This window comes from Falco peregrinus, chromosome 11 (assembly GCF_023634155.1).
Source record: "Falco peregrinus isolate bFalPer1 chromosome 11, bFalPer1.pri, whole genome shotgun sequence".
NCBI classification, from domain to species: domain Eukaryota; kingdom Metazoa; phylum Chordata; class Aves; order Falconiformes; family Falconidae; genus Falco; species Falco peregrinus.
In genome coordinates this window covers 30,107,792-30,129,201 of record NC_073731.1, presented here as the reverse complement: position 1 = coordinate 30,129,201, position 21,410 = coordinate 30,107,792, and the positions used below count along the sequence as shown (strand labels likewise).

Here is a 21,410-nt window from a genome sequence, read left to right as displayed (position 1 = left end):
CACACCAGTGCAATGCAGAACAGGGGAATGACCTGCCCCAGAACCTGTGCAGCAGCACAAATGATGCTGCTTTCTTTTCAAGGTGCACATTTTATACATCTCTTCACCTATCAAAATCACATAACGCATCAGGTATTAAAAAATATATGTATTAGATGTTACATAATCTATTTTCAAGAAAACAAAAAAAGGTAGGAAACCCTTTTGTGGTTCACTCCTGAAGCCAGACTTGAAGGATGGGGGTAATGTAAATGCCTGAATAGACTCAACTGGACTCCTTTAGCTTTTAGCACTCACTGGTTAAACAATTGTGGCCAAATTATAAACTTACGTATTCCTGTAGCTCTAGCAAGAAGAAAATAAGCTAAAAACTCTGCTGCGTGTATTCCACTGCAATCAAATATTATAGTACGATGCAACGGTGCTGCATTCTTGCATTCACTTGCGTCTGAATGATTAATGAGAACATAATGAGAACATTTAGCTGGGAGACCAGCTAAATCTACAGTTTCTCCTACCTGTCTGACTTAAGGCTAAACTTCCCCAAACTGCCTGCATATCCTATTTTTCACAGAGAATGTTCCGTTCATTGACTTTTTCTCTTCCATAAAGAGAATTTAATTGATTTCTTTGTGCCCTTTTAATGTATCTCTCCGAATTAACAGCACAGAAATCGATGTATTTGTCTGAAGTAAATCTATAGAACACTTCATAATTTTATTAAGATTCAGTGTTACTTTGAAAAATGCATGTTTTTAATTATAAATCTCCGAGTCATCTATTTGGCAACTCATCATAATCTGCAAATCACATGATAAATTATTCTCACTGCCATAAGTCATTCCGACATATGTAAATGGTAAGCCAGTGGCAGACAGGAGCGATCCCACGGAAGGACCACGTTTCAGACCCCAGACCTGAAAGAGTCTTCAAGTTCTGCGAGGAGGCACTGATGCCTCTCATCCCGTGAGTCCCTGAGGATCAGGCACCCAGCAGGCCGCTTGTTCTACATCCATCTTTCATTTATCAGTAACTAATGCAATACCAAAACCAACAATCTCACTGAATTCCAATTATGGGAAATATCATGAGTATTTCTGTAAGAAATATATACATGTGCAATATACGATTGGTAACGTGCATCCCCCTTTGCCACTACAGATGAAAAACACAATTCATTCTGGTCAAAGGGTTTTTGTATCAACACCAAAAGGAATTGTTTTCTTGTAATTATAATTGAAATAAGATTAGCTCTCGGGACTGTGATGATACTGACTCTGATTTTGTAGATGCGTGCTGGTTGTTTAGAAAGTACGTTCTTCTTGACAGTGTGTAATCTTAGGCTTAGTTTGTGTGCCCTTCCAGTCAGTTCTGTCAAGAAAAGCACTGTTTTGAAGACCTTTCCCCTATATAGGCATCACTATATACTATTTACAGAGGCAGTTTTGTGTGGCCGCATAAATCTTAATCTAGCAGGCATTTAATAAGCATCAAATAAATGGATTTTTTTACCCTCAGTGTTCAGCATGGGCTATTCTTAAGTACACATGCCGAACAGAATCACAGAATCATTTAGGTTGGAAAAGACCTTTAAGGTCATTGGGTCCAGCCCTTAACCCAGCACTGCCAAGGCCACCACTGAACCATGTCCCCAAGCGCCACATCTACGCTCTTTTAAATACCTCCAGGGACAGTGACTCCACCACCTCCCTGGGCAGCCTGTTCCAATGCTTGACCACCCATTCAGTGAAGAAATTTTTCCTAATAGCCAATCTAAACCTCCCCTGGAGCAGCTTGAGGCCCTTTTCTCTGGAGCATCAACATCTGACAGCGCCTACAAAACCAGGCAGCGCTGGTCAGTGTAATGATGAAAAATAGCCACTTCCTTTCAGTCTGCATGCACACAATGAAAATGGCATTTAAACTCAAAAACTGTTTAGTGCACAGAACACATTGTTGTGTATTTCTGCATCTGTGGATTAGATGACCATCATCCTGACTTAATAATAGCATATGAAGCACTGTGAACATTATCTACATCCTTGCCCACACAAATAAATTCACTAAGCGGGACCAACGATAGGAGTCAGAGGCTCTCAGGCTTGGGCTCCCTCTGTTCACATTGGTGCTGGCCCTTAGTCACCACCTTACCTACAATTTAGCGAGAAAATGGAGATTGGCTGTTAGGGAGATGCTTATTCCAAAGGGCCGGCATTCCCTTTTGCCAGGACAGCAAAAGGCTGGTCTCTCTCAAACCCAGCTGGCACCGGCCCTCAGGATGCACGAGATGAGGCAGGGACACCAATGCCAAACAAAATTGGTAGGGGGAGGGCCAAACAGCTAAGGATTAAAAAAAAAAGGGAAATACGAAGGGGAAAGTTGATTTCTGGTACCTTTTCTGCTAACGTATTGCTTTGTGTCTGCCTTTTTCATTACAGTGAAATCGCTATGAGCGACTCCCTGGAGAGAATTGAAGCGGGCGCATTTGACAGCCTTCCCACTTTGTCTGAAATGTAAGCATCAGTTAAAAAAAAAAAAAAAAGTCATCCATATAGTGATTTAGGATCATTAAGGAGTGAACAGTCTGCAGAGAAGTGTTCTTGGACCAAATCTTTCTCTATTACTTCAGTTGGCTTTGGTTTAGATCTGTGATGAGAAACATTTCTCTCCAAAGTACCATATGAAATAGCGAGCACTCTGTAAGATCTAGCCTTGGAGATCTAAATCATGCAGAGACATCCAAGCGTAGAAAGTCCCAGTGCTTTCAGTGAGCTCAACGGCGGGAGCAGAGCTCTGCATCTACTTCTGCCAGCACTGCCGAGCTTTCTGAGCAGGGAAATAATTCAAGATGACAACAGATGAGAAAAATCTTCCTTTTTGAAGATGCAGTTTTCAAAGTCCTACAGTATTTAAATACAGCTGCTTAGTATGCATAGCTCTTCTTTCGAGCACTAAAATATTACTCAAACAGAACATGTACTGATTTAAGCTTGACCTGCATAGCACAGGCATCTGAGAGAGAGAGTTAGAAGTAATGACTAGGAGAATGCTCTGAAGTATTTAGTGAAATTGGAAACTATAAATCCGATTCAATATCTCATTACTGCCTTTTTCACATAGCATGATCAGCGAGTGGCTTACAAATGGTGCAACTGAGTGAAGACAAATCCATCTCCTTTTTCTCTTATGTGTGAACTCCATTGAAGCCAGTTATTCACATAAGCAAGAGATGCAGATTTGTCCACCTCTGACCGGGTCCAGCTTCCACTAGAATCAATAGTGGGTTTAGGGAAGGAATAAAAGATCTGACCCCATGAATTCATCTACAGTTTATGGATAGCTTGTCATTTGCTTGTCCTCCTAACCCGAAAAGCTAAGCAAGACCGTTGAAAAGCTACAGGAGCAGCAAGAAAACTGGTTTGAACCTTGAATGCTCCACATGCCTCCCACTGCAAGGGCTTGTTGTCCCAAGCTGCGCTCAAGGCCGCTCCCAGTAGGTGGTCAGGGTAGGTGGGGGTCAACGGCACTCTTGAATTTGACCTCTTGTTGCAATTTCATGTGCTAAAACCTTTGAATCTTGTAAATTATGCATAGGGAGGTACCTGGGCTATGGCTGTTGGCCTTTTATGCAAACATATAGGGGTGCAGTAGACTGCATAGCTGCAGAAAGTGCTCCTTAATTGAGAGGGTCTGCCCATCGTTGAGCGACCACTAGCAAACGGTATTTCTCACACACTGATGTCCATCTCCCAGTTTCTGCAGACCTAAGCAGGCATCTGGTGCTACTAGCCACTGCTCTAAAGAAGTCCACGGTGCTCTAAAGGTGAAACCAGATGGGGAACTGCTTTTCCCGGCTAGGTAGAGCATCAGTAAGACAATGGGCACAAGGGATGAGCCAAAAGGGTCTGACCGCAGTGCTCCTTGCTCAGCCCCACTTCCCAGCCCACCTGCTGGAGGCACAGCCGTGGTGGCAGCACGCTCGCGCCCCTGAGCCCCTGCAGTAAAGCAGAAGCTCACTGCATCAGGCACGCCACGAGCCCACAACGCGTATCCCAAAGAACAGCAGACAACAGCAAACTGCTAATTCCCACCAGTGGCAGGGATATCCAGTCCAGGTCATCTCAGCTCAGTGAACCACAAGAATCCAAGAGCTGTTACCTTGTCGGCTACCTAACAAGGGCAGGCCGTTTGTATTAGCAATAGTGCCTGGAAACGCCCGCGTGGTATACTTGTAGAAAGGACAGCCTTCTGCCCTATCCATATTCTATGCTTGACTGTTTTCTGACAAAGCCAATCGCAAGCAGAATTCAGGACCCTCCCAAATGTAGACCTGTTATAATACTGAAATATTTTTCCCTCATTACAGATTAATCCTGAACACGAAAAATCTGTTACACATTGAGGACGGAGCGTTCAGAAACCTTCCAAGGCTAAAGTACTTGTAAGAAAGAGTTCTGTTTCTTTTCAGGGTTTCGGTTTTTTCCCCCTCTAAAGGAGGAAAGTATAAGGAAAAAAGCTTTTCACACATGACAGTACGGTAGAAATACATACAGCATTTACAGTAGCTTTAACGTGCAGTTAAATAGTGAGGTCTTTCAATAGGCAAGAAAATAAAGAAGCTAAGTAGGGCAGTAATGGACAAAACAGTAGTAAAGTCTGCAAATTAGTTCTGGTAATGGTTTGTGTCTAGAATAAAGCTTTCAGAAAAGGTAACTTTTGCAAAAGGGGTAACTAAAAATCTCTTCTTTGTGCTTAATGTAGAAAGAACAGACACTGCTTCTCCAGGACACTGCTTGAGGCTGCTACAAAACTTAATTTTTACAGGCCTTACACACACAGGTGGAACATACTTAAAAATTCACTCACCTTTTAAGGCACTGTTCAACTCATAGCTTCCGAGCTGGCTTCTTGTTGCATCCACCCTTTTCTCCTGTAAATAGGAATTATGCTTTTCTCTAGGAGCATCTGTAACACTGGAATAAGACAATTTCCAGACCTGACACAGATCTTCTCATTAGAAGCTCATTTTATTTTGTAAGTAGAGACCCAGCCTAACCCAGCTCTAAGTCTTTTCCATCTTGTTCCTGGATCACTGACAAAAAGATTTATTTATGTTTTTTTTCCCCCCTCCTGAAGGGAGCTCTGTGATAACTTGCGTATGACAACTATACCGCAGAATGCTTTCCAGGGGATGAACAACGAATCGCTGACGCTGTGAGTAAAATAATCCTAGCTCCAGTTCCGTCCAGGAGGATAACGCTTCTGCTGGAGGGAAGCAGGCTGACTTTGTAAAAATCTTGAAATTAAGCCACATACAATATATGTCTGTATTGTGAGTTAAATTTGAGAGCTTAGGAAACAGAGGGGTATCCTTCAAGCTAATGAGCAGGGGGTTATCCAGAAGCTAACTTCACTTGGGAAAGAAAACAGGAAGAGGAATCCAAACCTTCATCTTTCATGCAATGTTATTTTTAAAAAATACCATCCACAGGACAAAAAACTCCAAGAGCTGCGGCTGCTGCAGGGCAAAGTTGCTCCTCTTCCCTGAGGGATGTCGGTTTTGAAACAGTGCTTGCAGGGACCAGCCAGGCTGATGCTCCTGAGCTTCAGCTGTACCGGGTCCCCCTGAAGAGGAGGAAGAGAAGCAATCGATATGAAGCAGCAATGCGTGGTCTTACCCCCACTTCTTCTGACTCAGCTTACAGTGATTCCCGTGAGTCTCCGCACCCACAACTTTCCTTTTAGCAAACTGTGGATTCGTCGCTGCAGCCGCCTGTGCAACAGGTGGGTGCGATGCCAGGCGAGACACCCCCTGTGGAAGACAAAAAGCAGCAGGAAGCCAAGGTGAAGTGTCACCTGCCATCAGAGCACAAACTATGTACGGACCTTGCAGTAGCCTTGTCCTCCCAGAAACTTCCACGGAGAAGGGCTGAAATAAAAAAAAAAAATATAAAAAAAGTCACGGGCTGAGCCTTTCTGCACGATATGGCTGAAATCCAAGTCCCCCCGAGAAGGAAGGGCCAGCCGAGCCACCGAGGGCAGCAGCAGCCACCTGCTTCGCGTGGTGGCCACAGACACCCACGTGGTGGCCAGCAATGCCAACCTCTGCAGACCAGACTTATTTTTAAAAGGCAGCGCACACCCAGCTGGGGAGCCTTGCCTTGAGACAAGCATGTACCAGCCCCCCCCCCCCCCCCCCCCCCGTGTAAAACTCTGTGAATATTTGCACCTACAAATTTGCTGTGCATGTGAGCAAGAACCGCAGCTGCCTGGATCGGGCTCATCATCAGGCTGATGTGCCAGCATGACTAATTGCAACAGATTTTATGCATTGACCAAAATCTTCTGAAACCATTAGAGGAACTGAGCATATATGGGACTGAAGACAACTCCTACGTGATGTTAAAGAGGAATCGCTTAGATGAGGGCATCATTTCATCCTATAAGCCTCTTCCCTACCAACAAGTTCTCAAAATAACTTCAGCAAATTATGCTTCTGCTAATAGCACACAAAAAAAATGAACATACAAGAGATGGACAAAGGTGCTTAAAATTTTTACCATAACCATAAAGTGTATTAAATGAGAGGGAGTCTAAGTCAGGAAACAGCCAACAGCCATTTTTTTTCCCATCCTTTTGTGACAGGGAGCTCACCGCAAGAAGAAAAGAATTATCTTATCAGCAGCTTCCTAATTGTAGAGCTACAAGTTAACTCCACCCCATGCGGTTAACTGTAATTAGCTGAAGTAATTCCTGTTGCTGCAGCACGGTCTGCTGAAACACAAGTAATCTATGAAGGTGTAAAGTCAGGCTGCAGTAATACTTTGCACTACAAATAGCTAATTTAGTCTTTCCAACAGTTAGTGTTTCATGAGGATGGGGAAGAAAAAAAAAAGAAAAAGAAAAAAAAAAATCAATCCTAGACGCCATCGTGGTTTTTAAGGAAGTCACCGATTTCAGCATTGCGCTGAGAGAGACTTCTCCTAGCAAACATAGCCAGGCTGCCCATGCTTCGGCTTTCCTTGGGAGCAGGTTCCATAGCTCCAGGTTCTGCTCTCCCAAAACCAAGTGAGAAAGCAACAAGAGAAATTTTGTTTGATTTATAAACTGCACCAAAGTTTCTGTTAGGGCTTAATATTAAGGAAAAAACACTATATACAAATTATTATATTGAAAGTATGTTGCAAAAAATGAACTTAATATCACAAATGGATTTTTCTCAGTCAAATCAGACCCACAGGTTAGATCTCCTAATGAAGGAAAAGAGCTGGACTTGCAGCGCAGCAGAGCCCAGCCTTTGGGTACCTGGCGCCAGGACGGGCAAATCAAGAACCCAGGGTGACAGCAAGTGTCCCTGCGCAGTACAGGGGACAGCAAGGCTTCCACAGCACAACCCCAGCCTGGCAGCAGTACTTTGAGGAGCTGATCGCTCCCGGACTGCTGGATGATGCCTGACTCACCCCTGCCACTCTGCAAAGCTGTCCCTTGGGCTGCTGGAAAATGTGTCTGTCCAGGAGCATCTTCCAGGCTTTAGAGTCGCTTTCCATCTGACGCTTCCCGAGCCCTTGCAATCTCCCATTTACATGTGCTGACACTGTAAAATCCAGGTTTTTGCCTGTGTGTCAGGAGCTTACCTGGAACTAATGTCTCATTTCTGGATCTCAGCTCGAGGTAGGCACAGGTGAGCCCCTCGGAGCAGGGAGCATCCATACGTAAGCAGAAGTTCTCCTCCACAGCTAAACAGGGAGGTGCTTAGGGAATGTAAGCTGCAGTTTTATCTTAATTTTAGAGTTAACGTAAGTCATGCAATAGTTAAATTTGTTCTTTATAAGCAGACCATCTAATTATTAAAATTAATGCAGCATTAAGATTTGAAAGCTGTAGTATGTAATCTCGTCTTTTCCAAATCTTTTTCCGTTATGCGGTTTTTTTTAATCCCCAGCAAATTGTATAAAAATGGATTTGAAGATATCCACAGCCATGCCTTCAACGGGACAAAGCTGAATCAATTGTGAGTATCTTTCCCCTCCTCGGTACTTTTTTTTTTTTTTTAACTAGTAAATAATAGTTCAAGTATAGCCAAAAGCTATTCCTTCAGCTTCACTGGCCATCTTGCATTTCCTGATACCTGTTAGAAAACTGCACGTTTCTGTGTCATGACTCAGTTGTTAATCCTGCAGCAATTACTGCTTTTCCTGAAACAGCATCCCTCAGGACGCTGCAGTTTTTAGGAGTAAAACTCATCATTTTTAATCAAATTTCATAAATCCTTAAACTTAGCAGCAATAGTAAAAGCCTGAAACCACAGCCCAAACTGAGGAGCCTACATTTTACGTCTGGAAACATCAATAGTTTTTAAATCACTCTCACACGCTCTGGGACAAGCCTCTTTGTTCTGGTGAAACTTTTGCTGCGTTTTTGTGCGCTGCTACTACAGCGAAGGAACCAGACTGGTTGTCCCTGGTTTAAGTCAGGAGAAATTGGAAATTATCAGAATTAAGCATAGACAATAATGGTCTGACAGCATCAGCAGAAGGAGAGGTGGCGTGAGAAATACCACCGCTCCCAGGTGAGGTATTGTAACAACCACCACTGAGGTGGGAGAAAGGATTGAAATACAGTAGGAAGAAGAAACCAGAAAAGGGTTATTTTAAAATACAGAGTTAATGGTTGTTTCCACAGAATCCTGAAGGACAATAAGAACCTCAGGCGGATACACAACGATGCCCTGAGAGGGGCCACGGGGCCCGATGTCCTGTGAGTACCCACCGCTCAGTCACCTGGGCTTATAGGAACGGCGCTGTGCCACGCAGGCTGCGTCACCTCGGCAAACGCGGGCTTGCGGTCTGGAAGGAGACTTGATCTCCTCCCTTAGCTTGTAAAATGAGAACAGGTCAACCAAATGCCACGAAAATACAGGGCGGAAGGCTCAGTTCACACCGTGAGAAATGCATATCAGCTGGTTCGAGCGCTGGTATTGACCTCCGCCTCTTAGATATTTCAGCCTTTGCTTTATTTGTGTCAGATCCTCCTGATCCTGTTCCTGTGCCTTATTTTTTGACATCGCAAACTCACTTGTCTTTCAATAGGATGAGTTATGTTTTTACAATATATTATCTTAGAATTCGGTTATAAAAGTGAACTAGCTGATTGCATGCTATAAGTTTGTGCTGAATAAAACACAATATTATCATCCTCATGATTTATTAACCAAGTGCTTACTGGAGGGCTGCACTGGCTGTAACTCCATGCAATAAAATACAATGGGTAGTTCTATAAATAACACCCTGTGCTGCACATGCCATTTGAATCCTTTTATTGATACTTTACAGTACGTGGCATCACAAATACCACTGCCGCAGCCACAGCCTTTCGCCCCCGCCCCTGGGTTTAACAGCCTGATGCTGAAAATCCTCAGGCATGTTGATGGCCTTTCCTCACACAAACAGCCCCTCTGAAGTTACGCTAAGCTGAACTGCTTAAATTTGTCTTGGCAAGAACAATGGATTCTTTTACGTGTTATTAATTAATAACTATTTAATGAAAACACCTAGAACGGTCCTTCAGAACCAAGCAGAGCGCCAGGAGGGTGTCCTACCTGTTAGCTGGCTGGAGAGTCACATTTGCCCACTTGCCCTGGCCTAAAGAGCTGGCCCTCACTCCATTGTGGCTTTCTGAGCGGTCAGGGAATGTGGTGGGGGTTGGTTTCCCCAGGATTAAATGAGCACCTTGCCTCACTGGGGATCCTGGGCTACAGGGATGCTCTTATTCTGCTGCTCTGTAGTTTCACAGACCACGTTTCTGAGCTGGGTATCAGGTGCTGAAGGGGCTTTGCAGATTTAGACCTTGGTGAAGAACAGTTACCTACTGTCATGCTTTGGTGGTATTTTTATACCTATGAAAAGAAAAGAGGACAAGTTGCCGTTACCTGCTGTCATGCTTTGGTGGTATTTTTATACATACAAAAAGGAAAGAGAATGCTGTCTCTGTTTCACAGGGATATTTCTTCAACAGCGCTGGAGTCTCTGCCTAGTTACGGGCTTGAGGCCATTCAAGTCTTAAATGCAACGTCATCCTACTCGTTAAAGAGACTGCCACCGCTGGATAAATTCAGCAGTCTTCTGGGAGCCGTTCTAACGTACCCCAGCCACTGCTGTGCTTTTCGAAATCTAAGGACAGAAAAGTAAGTGTGAATAGCATGTAATTGTACTGCGGTACTTCAGAAGCTCCAAAATGGCAATTCTGCTTTATTCAGCTCATGAGATTTGACTGTCCTTACTCCCATTACAAGGAAGCTGTGTACACAGCAAGGCCAGAACAGATCTCTGCTAAAGCCAGCAAAGTTTTCCCCATTTATTTTAGAACAGAAACGGATCCCATCCTGTGCTCAGTATCTTTTAGCAGGAACATTATTCTACGTTTGCTTCAAGTTTATATTTTTCTTAGCATTAACAATTAAAAACCCTACTGGCATATGGAAGATAGATCTCCATCAATAGCATGTAACCCAAAAAAAAAAAAAAAAATGAAACCCCCTTGTAACCTTTAGCTATGTAGCTTATTTAATGCAGGTGATAGGATGAGCTAGTAGAAAAGGCAGGCTTTCAATTACCCACCAAAATTAGGACCCGACAGAAGCCTCCAGAAAGAGGTTACTCAGTTTAGTTCCAGTCATTTCAGATAACAGACAGTATTGTTCTCCCCACAAATGGAAACAGCAGAACTTTGCGTCTGCTAATTTGGGGCAGTCAATCAGAGACAACTGGAGCTAATTTTTCAGCATTTTTCTTTGAAAGAAATCAACCTTCAGTTCACTTTAGGCAGCCAAAGCGACTCCAAATGAATTTAGCTGAAGCTCTGAGGATGCCTCTTCTCGTCTGTCTCAAGTGAAGGCTACAGAAAAGACATACTGAGCTGTCTGAGTGAGAAGCCTGACCTGTGCCACTTGCATGCCATCGCATCAGGACTGCGTTGCAAAGGCAGGAGTAGAATCCAATCCTTTAAAATCAGGGGTGATGCTATGCTTCTCTGACTCCTTCATTCTCCTAAGTGGTTCCTCCTTCTGCAAGAATAGAGCAAAGATTCTACAGTCAAGGCTTTCCACTGCTACCGAACTCTGATTCAGTCCCAGATTATGTCTCTGAGCGTATTAAATGCAGAAGCAATTCTGGGACCAAAAAAAAAAAAAAAATTATTCATTGTAGTGAAGATAACTATACGTATCTGATATATTAATTTTCAGGTGCTTGACTTTGCAACGTGATTGTGATCTATAAAAATAGGGTTGTTTTAGTGAGACACTTTCTTGTATTTAGTGACTGGTAAACTGGGAGGAAAAAACCCCCTGCAGATCAGGAAACTAGACTGCCTTTTAACTGGGGCATCAGCAGGGTTCTGAGCAGTGCTGCGTTAACCTGTCTGCACAGCCCTGGCCACTGGAAAAAAGGTAGAAGCAACAGGATGTTATCTTCTATATGACCAGCTACTATAAAGGAATGAGAGGCAGACCTCTGGCTGTTTTCCTTGTCCTCTAGTGATGGCAGCAGAAGCCCATGGAGACTGGAGACCTCTCCTTCCCAGGTTACACAGGGAAGGGCCTTTGTGTGGTTATGCATTCTCATGGTCACGCAGCTGCAGCCTGTTTCTGTCTCCTTTTACCCCCTTCTGTTGTCCTGTCTTTATTCTACACAGTCATTCCACCCAGTTTTTGCTACCCCTGCCCCATACTCTATTCCATAGCACCTATAGACTGGACCCTCTCATCGGTGAGATAAGGTCACCAGGTCTTACTTACATCTGACCAGGCAAGCAGCATCACTGAAGTCAGCATGACAGACGTTAGGGAAATACAGTCCTCAGACCAAATATTCTTGAGATTTCTGGGGTACAGTTGTGTGCTCATTCCCCGAGCTGTGCAGGGGAGGTGGAAGGTAGCATTCACTTCCCTGGACTTTCTCCCACTCGCCTGAATGTGGCAGGGGGGAAGCTGTTTATACCTTATCTTCAAAAAATTACCAAGAACAAACAACTTTGTTTCCGTGCTATTATGTATAACTAATCACACAGGTGCTTAGATTGGAATCTTATTTCTCTCATTATAGTTAAAACTTTCCATAAGCTTCCAGGTGTCTGATCCTCTTAAGAGCACACAAAAGAGCTTAGTGTTTTTGCTGGCTCTTTCTGCTGTCACAGCGAGAAGGTCAGACGAAGCCATTTCCACTCACACCATTAGAGTGCCTGGCCCATACTTTCAAAGCCTCAAAACCAGAGATTTTGCCAAGTACGTCATCCTTCAACTCGTGCTTTTCAAATTGCTTTACTTCCAGCATGTAAAGTCTACCTCCAGATCCCAAACAGTTTTTAAAATAAGAGTGTCAGGCCAGCTTCCCAGCACTTGTTAACATGCATTCCTCTAAAAGCCAGCATAACCGCTACCGTTCACGCTGGTGGAGAATCTGCCCCACTTCAGTACAATTATTTCATAAGGCAAAACATGCCTTTTAATTCCAGCACAAGTTACTTCGCTGTAAGAAATACATCATAAACAATAACCGAGCTGAAAGACCATCCTTTTACCTGCCCTGAGGTACTGCCTGCTGTCACAGTATTTGAAGTCTTCTCCTCCCCACTTCCAGAGGTCTACGTGAACGTTCACACTGCCAGGAGGCCAACGCTGGCTTACCCTGCATGCCTGCAAAGACCACTTGCAGAGAAAATGGGAACTTGGCCAAAATCCAGACTGAAACTCAACTTGCTTTTCATCCTTCTTTCAGACAAAATTCCTTGCTTTCCATTTTTGACAACTTCTCCAAAGAGTGTGAAAGCAGCATGAGGAAACCAGCTAACGAAATATTGTAAGTACCTCTCTGCATACAGATGCTGCAAGCAGCAAATACAGACCTCCCCCTCCTGCTGTTCATGTGTTTTTTCTAGAACAGCATGTCTTTTGCTGCTGATTCAGTCACCTTTACAAGCTGCACAGTGGTAATTTTACTATCATTAAACCAAGACTTGTGATTTTGATGTTCAAAAGGAAAGGAAAAAAACCCATAAACTTATGAGCTTTACTCACTCCAGCTTCTCTTCTGAATCCTTGAAAGACTTTCAAAACAGTGATTAAATATTTAAGAAAGTTAACGGCCTACATGGAGACTTTTCATGCTCCGAGATAATTGCAGTTGTTTGTGTGATTCAAAGAGGAGCTGCTACTGTTAATATTTTTTTGCCTACAGAAAGGCTAATTAGAAGTCTGTGTGTCAGCAGTTTGCCATGGTTGAAATAAAGCCCCCAAGTTAGAAGTGTAATGACCCCATGCAATTGGTTTACCTCTTCTAAACGTGCCTTTCTGTATTGTCACAGTCCTGCGTGACAGCATTCAGCAGGACAGTGAGAGAGGCTGACATCAAAACCGTTGCATTGGCCATGCTGCATGACACTGACTCCAAACCAGTATTAAATGGAGAAGTTTACGTATTTCCTGCTGTTCATCCCCCTACAGCTAAATGGGAGAGTCTCTGACGTGGGGTCAGAGCATTGTAAAGTCTAGAAAAAACAAGATTCTGGTCACAAAATTCCAGAGAGCTAAGTACAGCTGAAATGTGATTGATTCATTGAAATATGAACAAGATTACTTTGTGGGGCATCATCTTGTTTGCTGGGTGGTGAGGCCTCCTGAACTTGCAGTTTGTGGGGTTTTTTTGCCTTTTGTAAAGCAGCAGCTCCCTTGATTCTCTTGTCACCATTTCTCATTTGCTGCCTGCCTGCAGCTCCTCCGAGGGCCTCACTTTGACAGTCCTGTCTGCTCCACTCCTAACTGCAAAACTGAAGCACTTCAGGACTACAAAAAGGCAAAGTGCAACCAGTCAACTAGATCAAGAATATATTGCCTCTATCGGGGGTGGCTTTGGGGAGAAGCAAGGTGAGGCAAGGAGGTAAACACAGAGCATTAGAGCACATCATAAAGGCAAGTGAAGTGACACCCCAGTGAGGAATATCATCACGCAAATCGCCAGTGCCTACACTGGAGTAATCCCCTTGCTTTGGGGATTAGCATGTTGCACTCCTACCACACATTTAATAGTCTGTCCAGTCTATTGGCTCCTGAAGCTTTTTGCTTTGGTAAATCCCAGTCCCAGCAACTCTTTTAGCAGACATTGTATTTAAGCAAACGGAAGGTCATGATGCATGCTGAACAGCTGCAAGTTGCAGAGTTTGGGAACCACAGCAGAAATCAGCTGAAAGTCCTAAGATCTTATTAGGAAAAAAAAAAAAAACCAACCACAAAAATACCAAAATATTCCAGCTTGTAAACATGCTGTCATGTACATAGCCTCTCAGAAAATCACAATAATTTTTTATTTATAAATAGCGTCAAACATCTTCCCTGCACTTCCAGTTTAAGCCAGGCAAGTAAAAGCAAGATACTGGGCAGTTTTTTATGTAAAGAAAGAGAATGACAACACTGGGAAGTCATTTGCCCAACAGGAAGAGCTGAAAAGCAGCTCAGCTTCACTTGCCAGTTAAGACCCTGCTCCAGAAGGATAGTTGAATGTACATGCTTCAGTAGATGTCAACAGTTAAGTGTGTATTTAAGTGGCCACAAAGCTACTGGTGCTCTGAAGAGTTGTCCTCCATAGAGATGCTTTCCCAGTCTCCCAGTGCAGACAGTGTTTGCCCACCAGACGCTCACAGTCAGGATGGCTGGGTAGCTGTGAAATATTTCTGACAGGGAATGAAAAGGGATAATGTTTGCTTTTAAAACACTTTTTTTTGTAGGCTTATCTCCACACTACTGATGACCTACAGATTATAGAGGTCTATTTTAAACGTCTAAAACATCTATAATTAGGCATTGGGTCCAGTCTAAACTTAATGTATTCCTATCCATCAACATTATCTAGTTAACCGTGCACTTCCTGTGCCTTGCTTTATAATACTGCGAACATCAAATTCCTCAGCACTTCAATCATATGTAGTCTCAGGGCTTTGGTCGCTAAGTGGCTTTCCTAAGGGAGGTAAGGGTTCACAGTCAATCCTTCAGTTATTTTAGTTTGGCTTCTATAACTGATAAACCTATATGCATCAAACCTAGAATTCATCAATTTGAGTGTTACTACAGTTTGAACTGCAGTCTGCTGGCAGCATGAGAACAATGGCTCGCTTACAAGGCAATCAAGATAAAGTACTTACTTGTAAGTAAGTTGCATAAGAAAGCATTCCCATGGATGCAACTAGGGTCCTGCTGCTCTCCAAGGCTGCTCCCCAAATTAAAAAGCATCCTAACAAGGCTTCATTATATGTAACCAACCTGTAGAAACACCCGTAAGAAGTAACTGTTTTTAACACAACTGTTACCTGTTGTATTTTGCAAAAGAGTGGGAGCAGCATGTAACAAATAGTTCACTTTATTTGTGGGGGTGGGTATTTGTTTGTTGGTTTTTTTTAGTTACAGAGATGACTCTTACAACGCATCACCGCGGTCAGCAGAAAATAGCATGTACCCGTTTGCAACAGGTGAAGAAAACTCTCCATACAGCTACTCAGCCATTTTCTATGACAGCGAAATGGCAGACTTCAATTTTGAGTATGACTTTTGTCATCCTAAAGTACTCACATGCACTCCGGAACCAGATGCATTTAATCCCTGTGAAGACATCCTGGGATACAGCTTTCTCCGAGTCCTGATCTGGTTTATAAACATCCTGGCCATTGCTGGCAATTTCACTGTTCTCCTCGTTCTGATAACGAGCCATTACAAGCTGACGGTTCCTCGCTTCCTCATGTGCAACCTCTCCTTCGCTGATTTTTGCATGGGGCTTTATCTGCTGCTCATCGCTTCTGTCGATGCCCAGACGAGCGGTCAGTACTACAACCATGCCATAGACTGGCAAACAGGCAGCGGCTGCAGCACTGCCGGCTTTTTCACCGTGTTTGCAAGCGAGCTCTCCGTGTACACGCTGACGGTGATCACTATAGAAAGGTGGCACACGATCACCTACGCCATGCAGCTGGATCGAAAGCTACGACTGAGGCATGCCGTGCCCATCATGCTCGGTGGCTGGATATTCTCCATTTTAATAGCAGTGCTGCCTCTCCTGGGGGTCAGCAGTTACATGAAGGTCAGCATTTGCCTGCCCATGGATATTGAAACGGGTCTTTCCCAAGCCTACATACTGCTGATCTTAGTGCTGAATGTCATTGCCTTCATTGTCATTTGTGCTTGCTACATTAAGATTTATATAGCTGTTCAGAATCCAGAGCTGGTAGCTGCCAATAAAGATACCAAGGTCGCCAAGAGAATGGCGGTACTGATCTTCACTGATTTTACTTGCATGGCCCCCATCTCCTTTTTTGCCATATCCGCTGCCTTTAAAGTACCCCTTATCACCGTGACAAACTCCAAGATCTTGCTGGTTTTATTTTACCCCGTCAACTCCTGCGCAAACCCATTCCTCTACGCAATTTTCACCAAAGCATTTCGAAGGGATTTCTTTCTGCTGATGAGCAAGCTCGGTTGCTGTAAGAGCCGAGCAGAGCTTTACAAGGTGAACTATTTCTCTGCTTATACCTCCAACTGCAAGAATGGCAGCTGAGCCACAGCCCCCAGCAAAGCCTCGCAAGCACTGCTGCTCTTGTCAGCCTTAGAGAAGCCGTACCTGCAGTATGAGACAAGCCCTACAATGAAAATTAAACTGGAGCACCAATAGATGTGGCACTTTGCAAGGCCAGTTTTCATTATTGTAATGACTAGGGATTCTTTTATAATATCTTGAGCATTTCACAATAAATAAAAAAGCCAATCAATAACTCTCATGCAGCATAATACTTTGAACATCAGAACAGTTATTTTATCTTTTCTTCTTTCATAACAGTAGGCATGGAAGGTGACTATTAGGCAAAACTCTTCTTTGGGGGGAACCAGAGCAGCCCAGGAATACTCAAGGTGCTCTTGAAGTTAACAGGTACTGAAGTTAACAGTGATTGCAGTCTAGCTCCTTTTTCTCCAGATCTGCTCCCCTGGAGTATTTAAAGCCTGTCTGTTACCTTTCATGCCTTGTTTTTCCATTCCTATCAGCTGTGCTGGCATTGTTGGGTTAAAGAAAGGGGCACTAAACTAGATGCCTCCCTTCATTTCATCAGCAGAAAATTCCAATTACATAGCCACCTACACCCAGTTAAAAGTGTTCAAGCAGCAGGTTGTAAAGATGTCACCAAGGCGAAAAGTTTGCTTGAACCTTTGTTACTAGCAATTTTGCAGTTTACATCAGATCTCAGTCTGAGCTGGTAGGTAATTTACTTTTTTAAAAAATGAACCCACGCACAACCATGTACGATCTGGAAATCACAAGAGTTGCAATAGCTGTAAGATACCTCCTGCTGCACACAGGACTGTATTTTGTATCATACGTGCGCACACACAAGTCATGTAAGCTGTAAAGGCTCCCTCTCGGCAGTGGAATAGCTGCTCCCTGCCAGGCAGGTAAGCGCTGCCTTGTTTTCTCTCCAGGGACAGTCTCTTGCATCCTTTTCATCTGTCCACTCTCTGGCATCACCAGAGCCAGCAGCATTCAGGATGCACTGGGGACTCCTCAGCACTCACAGTCCAACTCCATTCCCAGCTGATGAAGCAGAGTAGTTACTTTTTAGTGCCTGTTACTTTTCCCATTAAAAAAAAAAAAAAAATCTATCTTTTCTTTCACTAGGCATTGCCTGATGGTAAGGAGATCCAGATTCACAGCTGTGTTCCTATTTTAAGTAAAAATTGAGTGTTGCTTTGTTATTGCAGCATATCTGCAACAAATAAGCTATCAACCTTATGCCACCATGAGCCAACACCACATGATCTAGAAGCGGGAGATTCAGATGTGTGAGCACTTACCTGCATCATACAGGCCAAACAATCTGTACTGGGTGACAAGCTGCAGATTGCCCGGAATGCCAGGCCGGATCCCTGTGGAAGCCTGCCCCAGGCACATTCTGCACTGCCTGGTCTTCTGAAAACGAGGCACTTAGTTACTGAAAGTTCACAGTCCTGTGAGCAAAACAGATGGAAAAGCTGCAGACTGAAAATCAAGCTTACTCTTAGGTTGCTTATCTTTGACAGGTTGGTTACATTGCCTTTGATGGGAGGAACATGTGAGTGCGTATGTTCCATCAAACCAATGTGGTAGCACGAGACCTACATGTGGCAGTTTAAGGTTCACAGAAGGTAAAGCAAACAGGTTTTATTTGGGCTTGTGCTCAAAATTTTAGCATCTTAGATCACATTCTGTATGTAATACTGTATCTGAAGACAGATCCTCAGCTGGTATAAGACACGCCTCCCTTGCGCTCCATGGAGCAGTGCAGTTGTAAAATCTGTGCTTACTCCGGAACAGTCACAGCCTAATAGTTCTTGATGGCCACCAAAAGTGCAGACTGTGATACATAAGAAAAATCTATTATTGCAATCGCTTTAAACTTTTTACATGCTGCTTCTCAAATGAGTCCTTTGCTTTCAAGTCTGCGACAGCAATAAACTATTCTGCGTTCCAAAGCACGCCTCTTATTGCTAAAATGCTGACTGCAAATTAGATTTGCTTCACATTAATGAAAGTGATTCTTTGTACAGTGACTGGTTTATCATTAGCTTATAATTGTATTAATTAGAAATAACATAATTGTCTTAATTAAAAATAACATCTCTGACCCTTTCTTATCTTCAGCTTAATGCCATGAGTTCAATCAGTATAAAAGCTGATCTCAGCATAGCTGTACTCACGAGCAGTTTGCACACATTGGGAACAAAGCAAGATCGAAAACAGAGGAGACTGTTAAAGCTCTATGGTTTAGCAATGAATAAAAATTCCATATGATGCATTTTGTACACTTTACACACACCAGCTCCTGAGCTCAGCAGATAAGCAAGTGGGACTACTGTAGGTTACCTAACTATAATAAAAGCTAAAGACACGGGGCGGGGCAGCGGCAGGAATCAAGTAATAAAAATAAATCTACCTGGCCTAAGGCTTCTCCATCTCAAAACTGCTTTTTGAGACTTGTTTCTTTGCACAGCACATGGAGGAATCCTGCATATAATTTAGGACACGGCAAAACAGTGTCCTGAGTGGCCACTAACTGATTTTCTTACACTATGTGTCAACAGGACAAGAGCTTGCAAGCACACCCTTCCTGTCCACCTACCACATAGTAGTATCAGGAAACTAAATAGCGACAACTGACAGTACCTGCCTTACAATGCTGCTTAGGTAACAGCAAAGACATATGACAGCTGTGGGGATTGTACCTGCTGTAAGTTGAGTGAAATCTACCATTTAGAAAATAACTAGCAATTAAAAAAAACACCACCATACACACAAATCCCACAAACAACAGATACAGTTTATGTACTTTGAATTTTTCTACACAGAAGTAAGCAAACAAGTAAAAGCAACACTATTAAAGATTTAGATTCATGCTAAAGCTTCTCATACAAGTTACACGCGTTATTCTGTCTCATTATTTTTGGTAAACTTACATTTTCCGGTGTAAAGTTTTAGACAGCCATTTACTGAAGCATCTTTGATGGCCATAACTGGTATTACACATCTCTTCCCACCACATCTGCAGCAATGTGTTTGCTAAACTACGAAGCAGCTGCAATCAAAAGCATTCCTATATAAACCATTCAGATCAAAAGCACTCTGATCTGATTACTGCTCAAATCGTAGGCTACAGTAATTAGTAAAACTGAGCTTACATTTTAATGAGAAACACTTTTTTCCAGTATAAAAATTCCTGCCTTCAGATATATTTAGTTGTGTCTTATTCAAAGCTGTCTTTGCTAATGTTCATTCAAGAACACTGGAAACAAGTAGGGCAATTCTGGTATGCGCAGACAGAAGACAGCGGAAGTCGGTCCTGCTGCAGGAGTCCAAATAGCCCATAGCTCTGGACCGGGAAAACCACTGCAAGCATTCTCAAGGAGTATCTGCACGTAGTTTGGAAGGAGCCAGAAGATTTGCAGATTATTAATTCAGAAGCCATTTTCTCAAACATGGGAAGGGTTGAGATAGCAAGAGCAAAACCCTACTCTAATCCCCAAAGCTTCAGTATTTAATAGCTCAGGAAGGCACTGGGTGTAGCCCACCTTCAGGTTCCTTCATACCAAGAAGGTGCTGGGTTAGATAAAACAACTACATCAAAACCCAGGGGGTGCTGGATGGCATGGCTAAGCCATCTTCAGCATCCCATTCGATGCAGGTCAGCTTTGACCAGCAGCAACAGCCAGCTGTGCCTACTGTCTGCAAAGCTTCAGGAGGAAAGATGGCAAACAGTCCTTTCAGATTTTAATTGCTGACAGTGCACCTGATTTGTGAAGAAGCAAAAGAGGATGAAAAACACCACCAGTGGCCAACCCATAAAACTTGCAAGAAGTTTGGGAAGGAAGAGACCAGTGTTAAAAAATACTTCCAGTCCCAAACGTGCAGCCTATATAACCAGTATCATATGTCAACTGCACAGAGGTTGCAGCAAGCTGTCAAAAATTAACTTGCAAAACTCTAAAGCATAAACAATGTTTCAAGAATGGAATAAAAAGACAGACAATGCTAACTGGTAGAAAGTATGTAATAAGTATGAATTACTAAAGTGTAGAAGACATGGGGGGGGGGATTCCTACTCTAATACTTTTATCTCACACATTTCTGCACCTATTCGCACCGAAATGAGGCCTGAAAAGGAACAGAGAGACAGGAGATGGGCCATTATAAGGACACTCAGAGTTCTGACCCCTCACCTTTCATGTGGAGGCAGTCTTTTTAACACCACAAACAGATAAAGCTAGAGGGAAAAGCTGCCCATCCTTAAAACGAGCTAAAAATTAGGTACTCTTTAGCCACTTCATTTTACAGTGACTACCAAAACCAAGTCCTGCTCTCAGAAGCAACATTCAGAGCCCCCATGGTGCTGAGCAGATGGTGCACTTACAGTCACGTCCCATGGATTCCTGCGCCACTCTGCTTCTGCTTCCAGTCTTGTCTGAAGCATCACTGTACTGCCCAAGCTGAAGATGGTCCCACAGTTCATAACGTACACATTTATGGAGCATGAACACCTCGGAGCCTGTGAGAAAGTGCTGAAATCTAAAGCCATCTATCATGTGGCAAAAGCTGCATTTCCTGTGCATTTCTGGGTCTGAAGTGTAGCACCAGTGCATCTACAGGTCAGCTGAATGACGGAAAAGCAGCCATTACACTCAAGTATTTTAACCTTTTCTGAATACACAATTCTTCACATCCCAGCAGCAGTATCTATAAAAGACAAAAGAAATGCCACACTTGGGTCAGGCCGCCTAGTTCAGTGTCCTGTCTTTGATACTGGACACCAGCTGATACATCAAAAAAGCATGCAAGAAACTCAATAGTTGTTAA

General features: G+C 43.3%; 1 protein-coding gene and 1 long non-coding RNA gene across 2 annotated transcripts; one reads left to right on the top strand and one right to left on the bottom strand.

The window, feature by feature from the left end:
• The first annotated feature begins 2,441 nt into the window (after positions 1 to 2,441).
• Positions 2,442 to 16,945, top strand: LHCGR (luteinizing hormone/choriogonadotropin receptor). The gene is made up of 9 exons (XM_027783006.2): positions 2,442 to 2,513; positions 4,367 to 4,441; positions 4,960 to 5,034; positions 5,137 to 5,214; positions 7,943 to 8,011; positions 8,683 to 8,757; positions 9,998 to 10,183; positions 12,774 to 12,854; positions 15,446 to 16,945. The coding sequence occupies exons 1-9, from the start codon at positions 2,449 to 2,451 to the stop codon at positions 16,590 to 16,592; spliced, it is 1,851 nt and encodes a 616-aa protein (XP_027638807.2). The 5' UTR covers positions 2,442 to 2,448; the 3' UTR covers positions 16,593 to 16,945.
• A 140-nt stretch (positions 16,946 to 17,085) lies between these two features.
• Positions 17,086 to 21,097, bottom strand: LOC129785360 (uncharacterized). Its single transcript, XR_008749314.1, has 3 exons — positions 20,968 to 21,097; positions 18,282 to 18,417; positions 17,086 to 17,990 (listed from the first exon to the last, which is right to left on the bottom strand). It is a non-coding gene; the product is annotated as an uncharacterized LOC129785360 (long non-coding RNA).
• Positions 21,098 to 21,410: the final 313 nt, after the last annotated feature.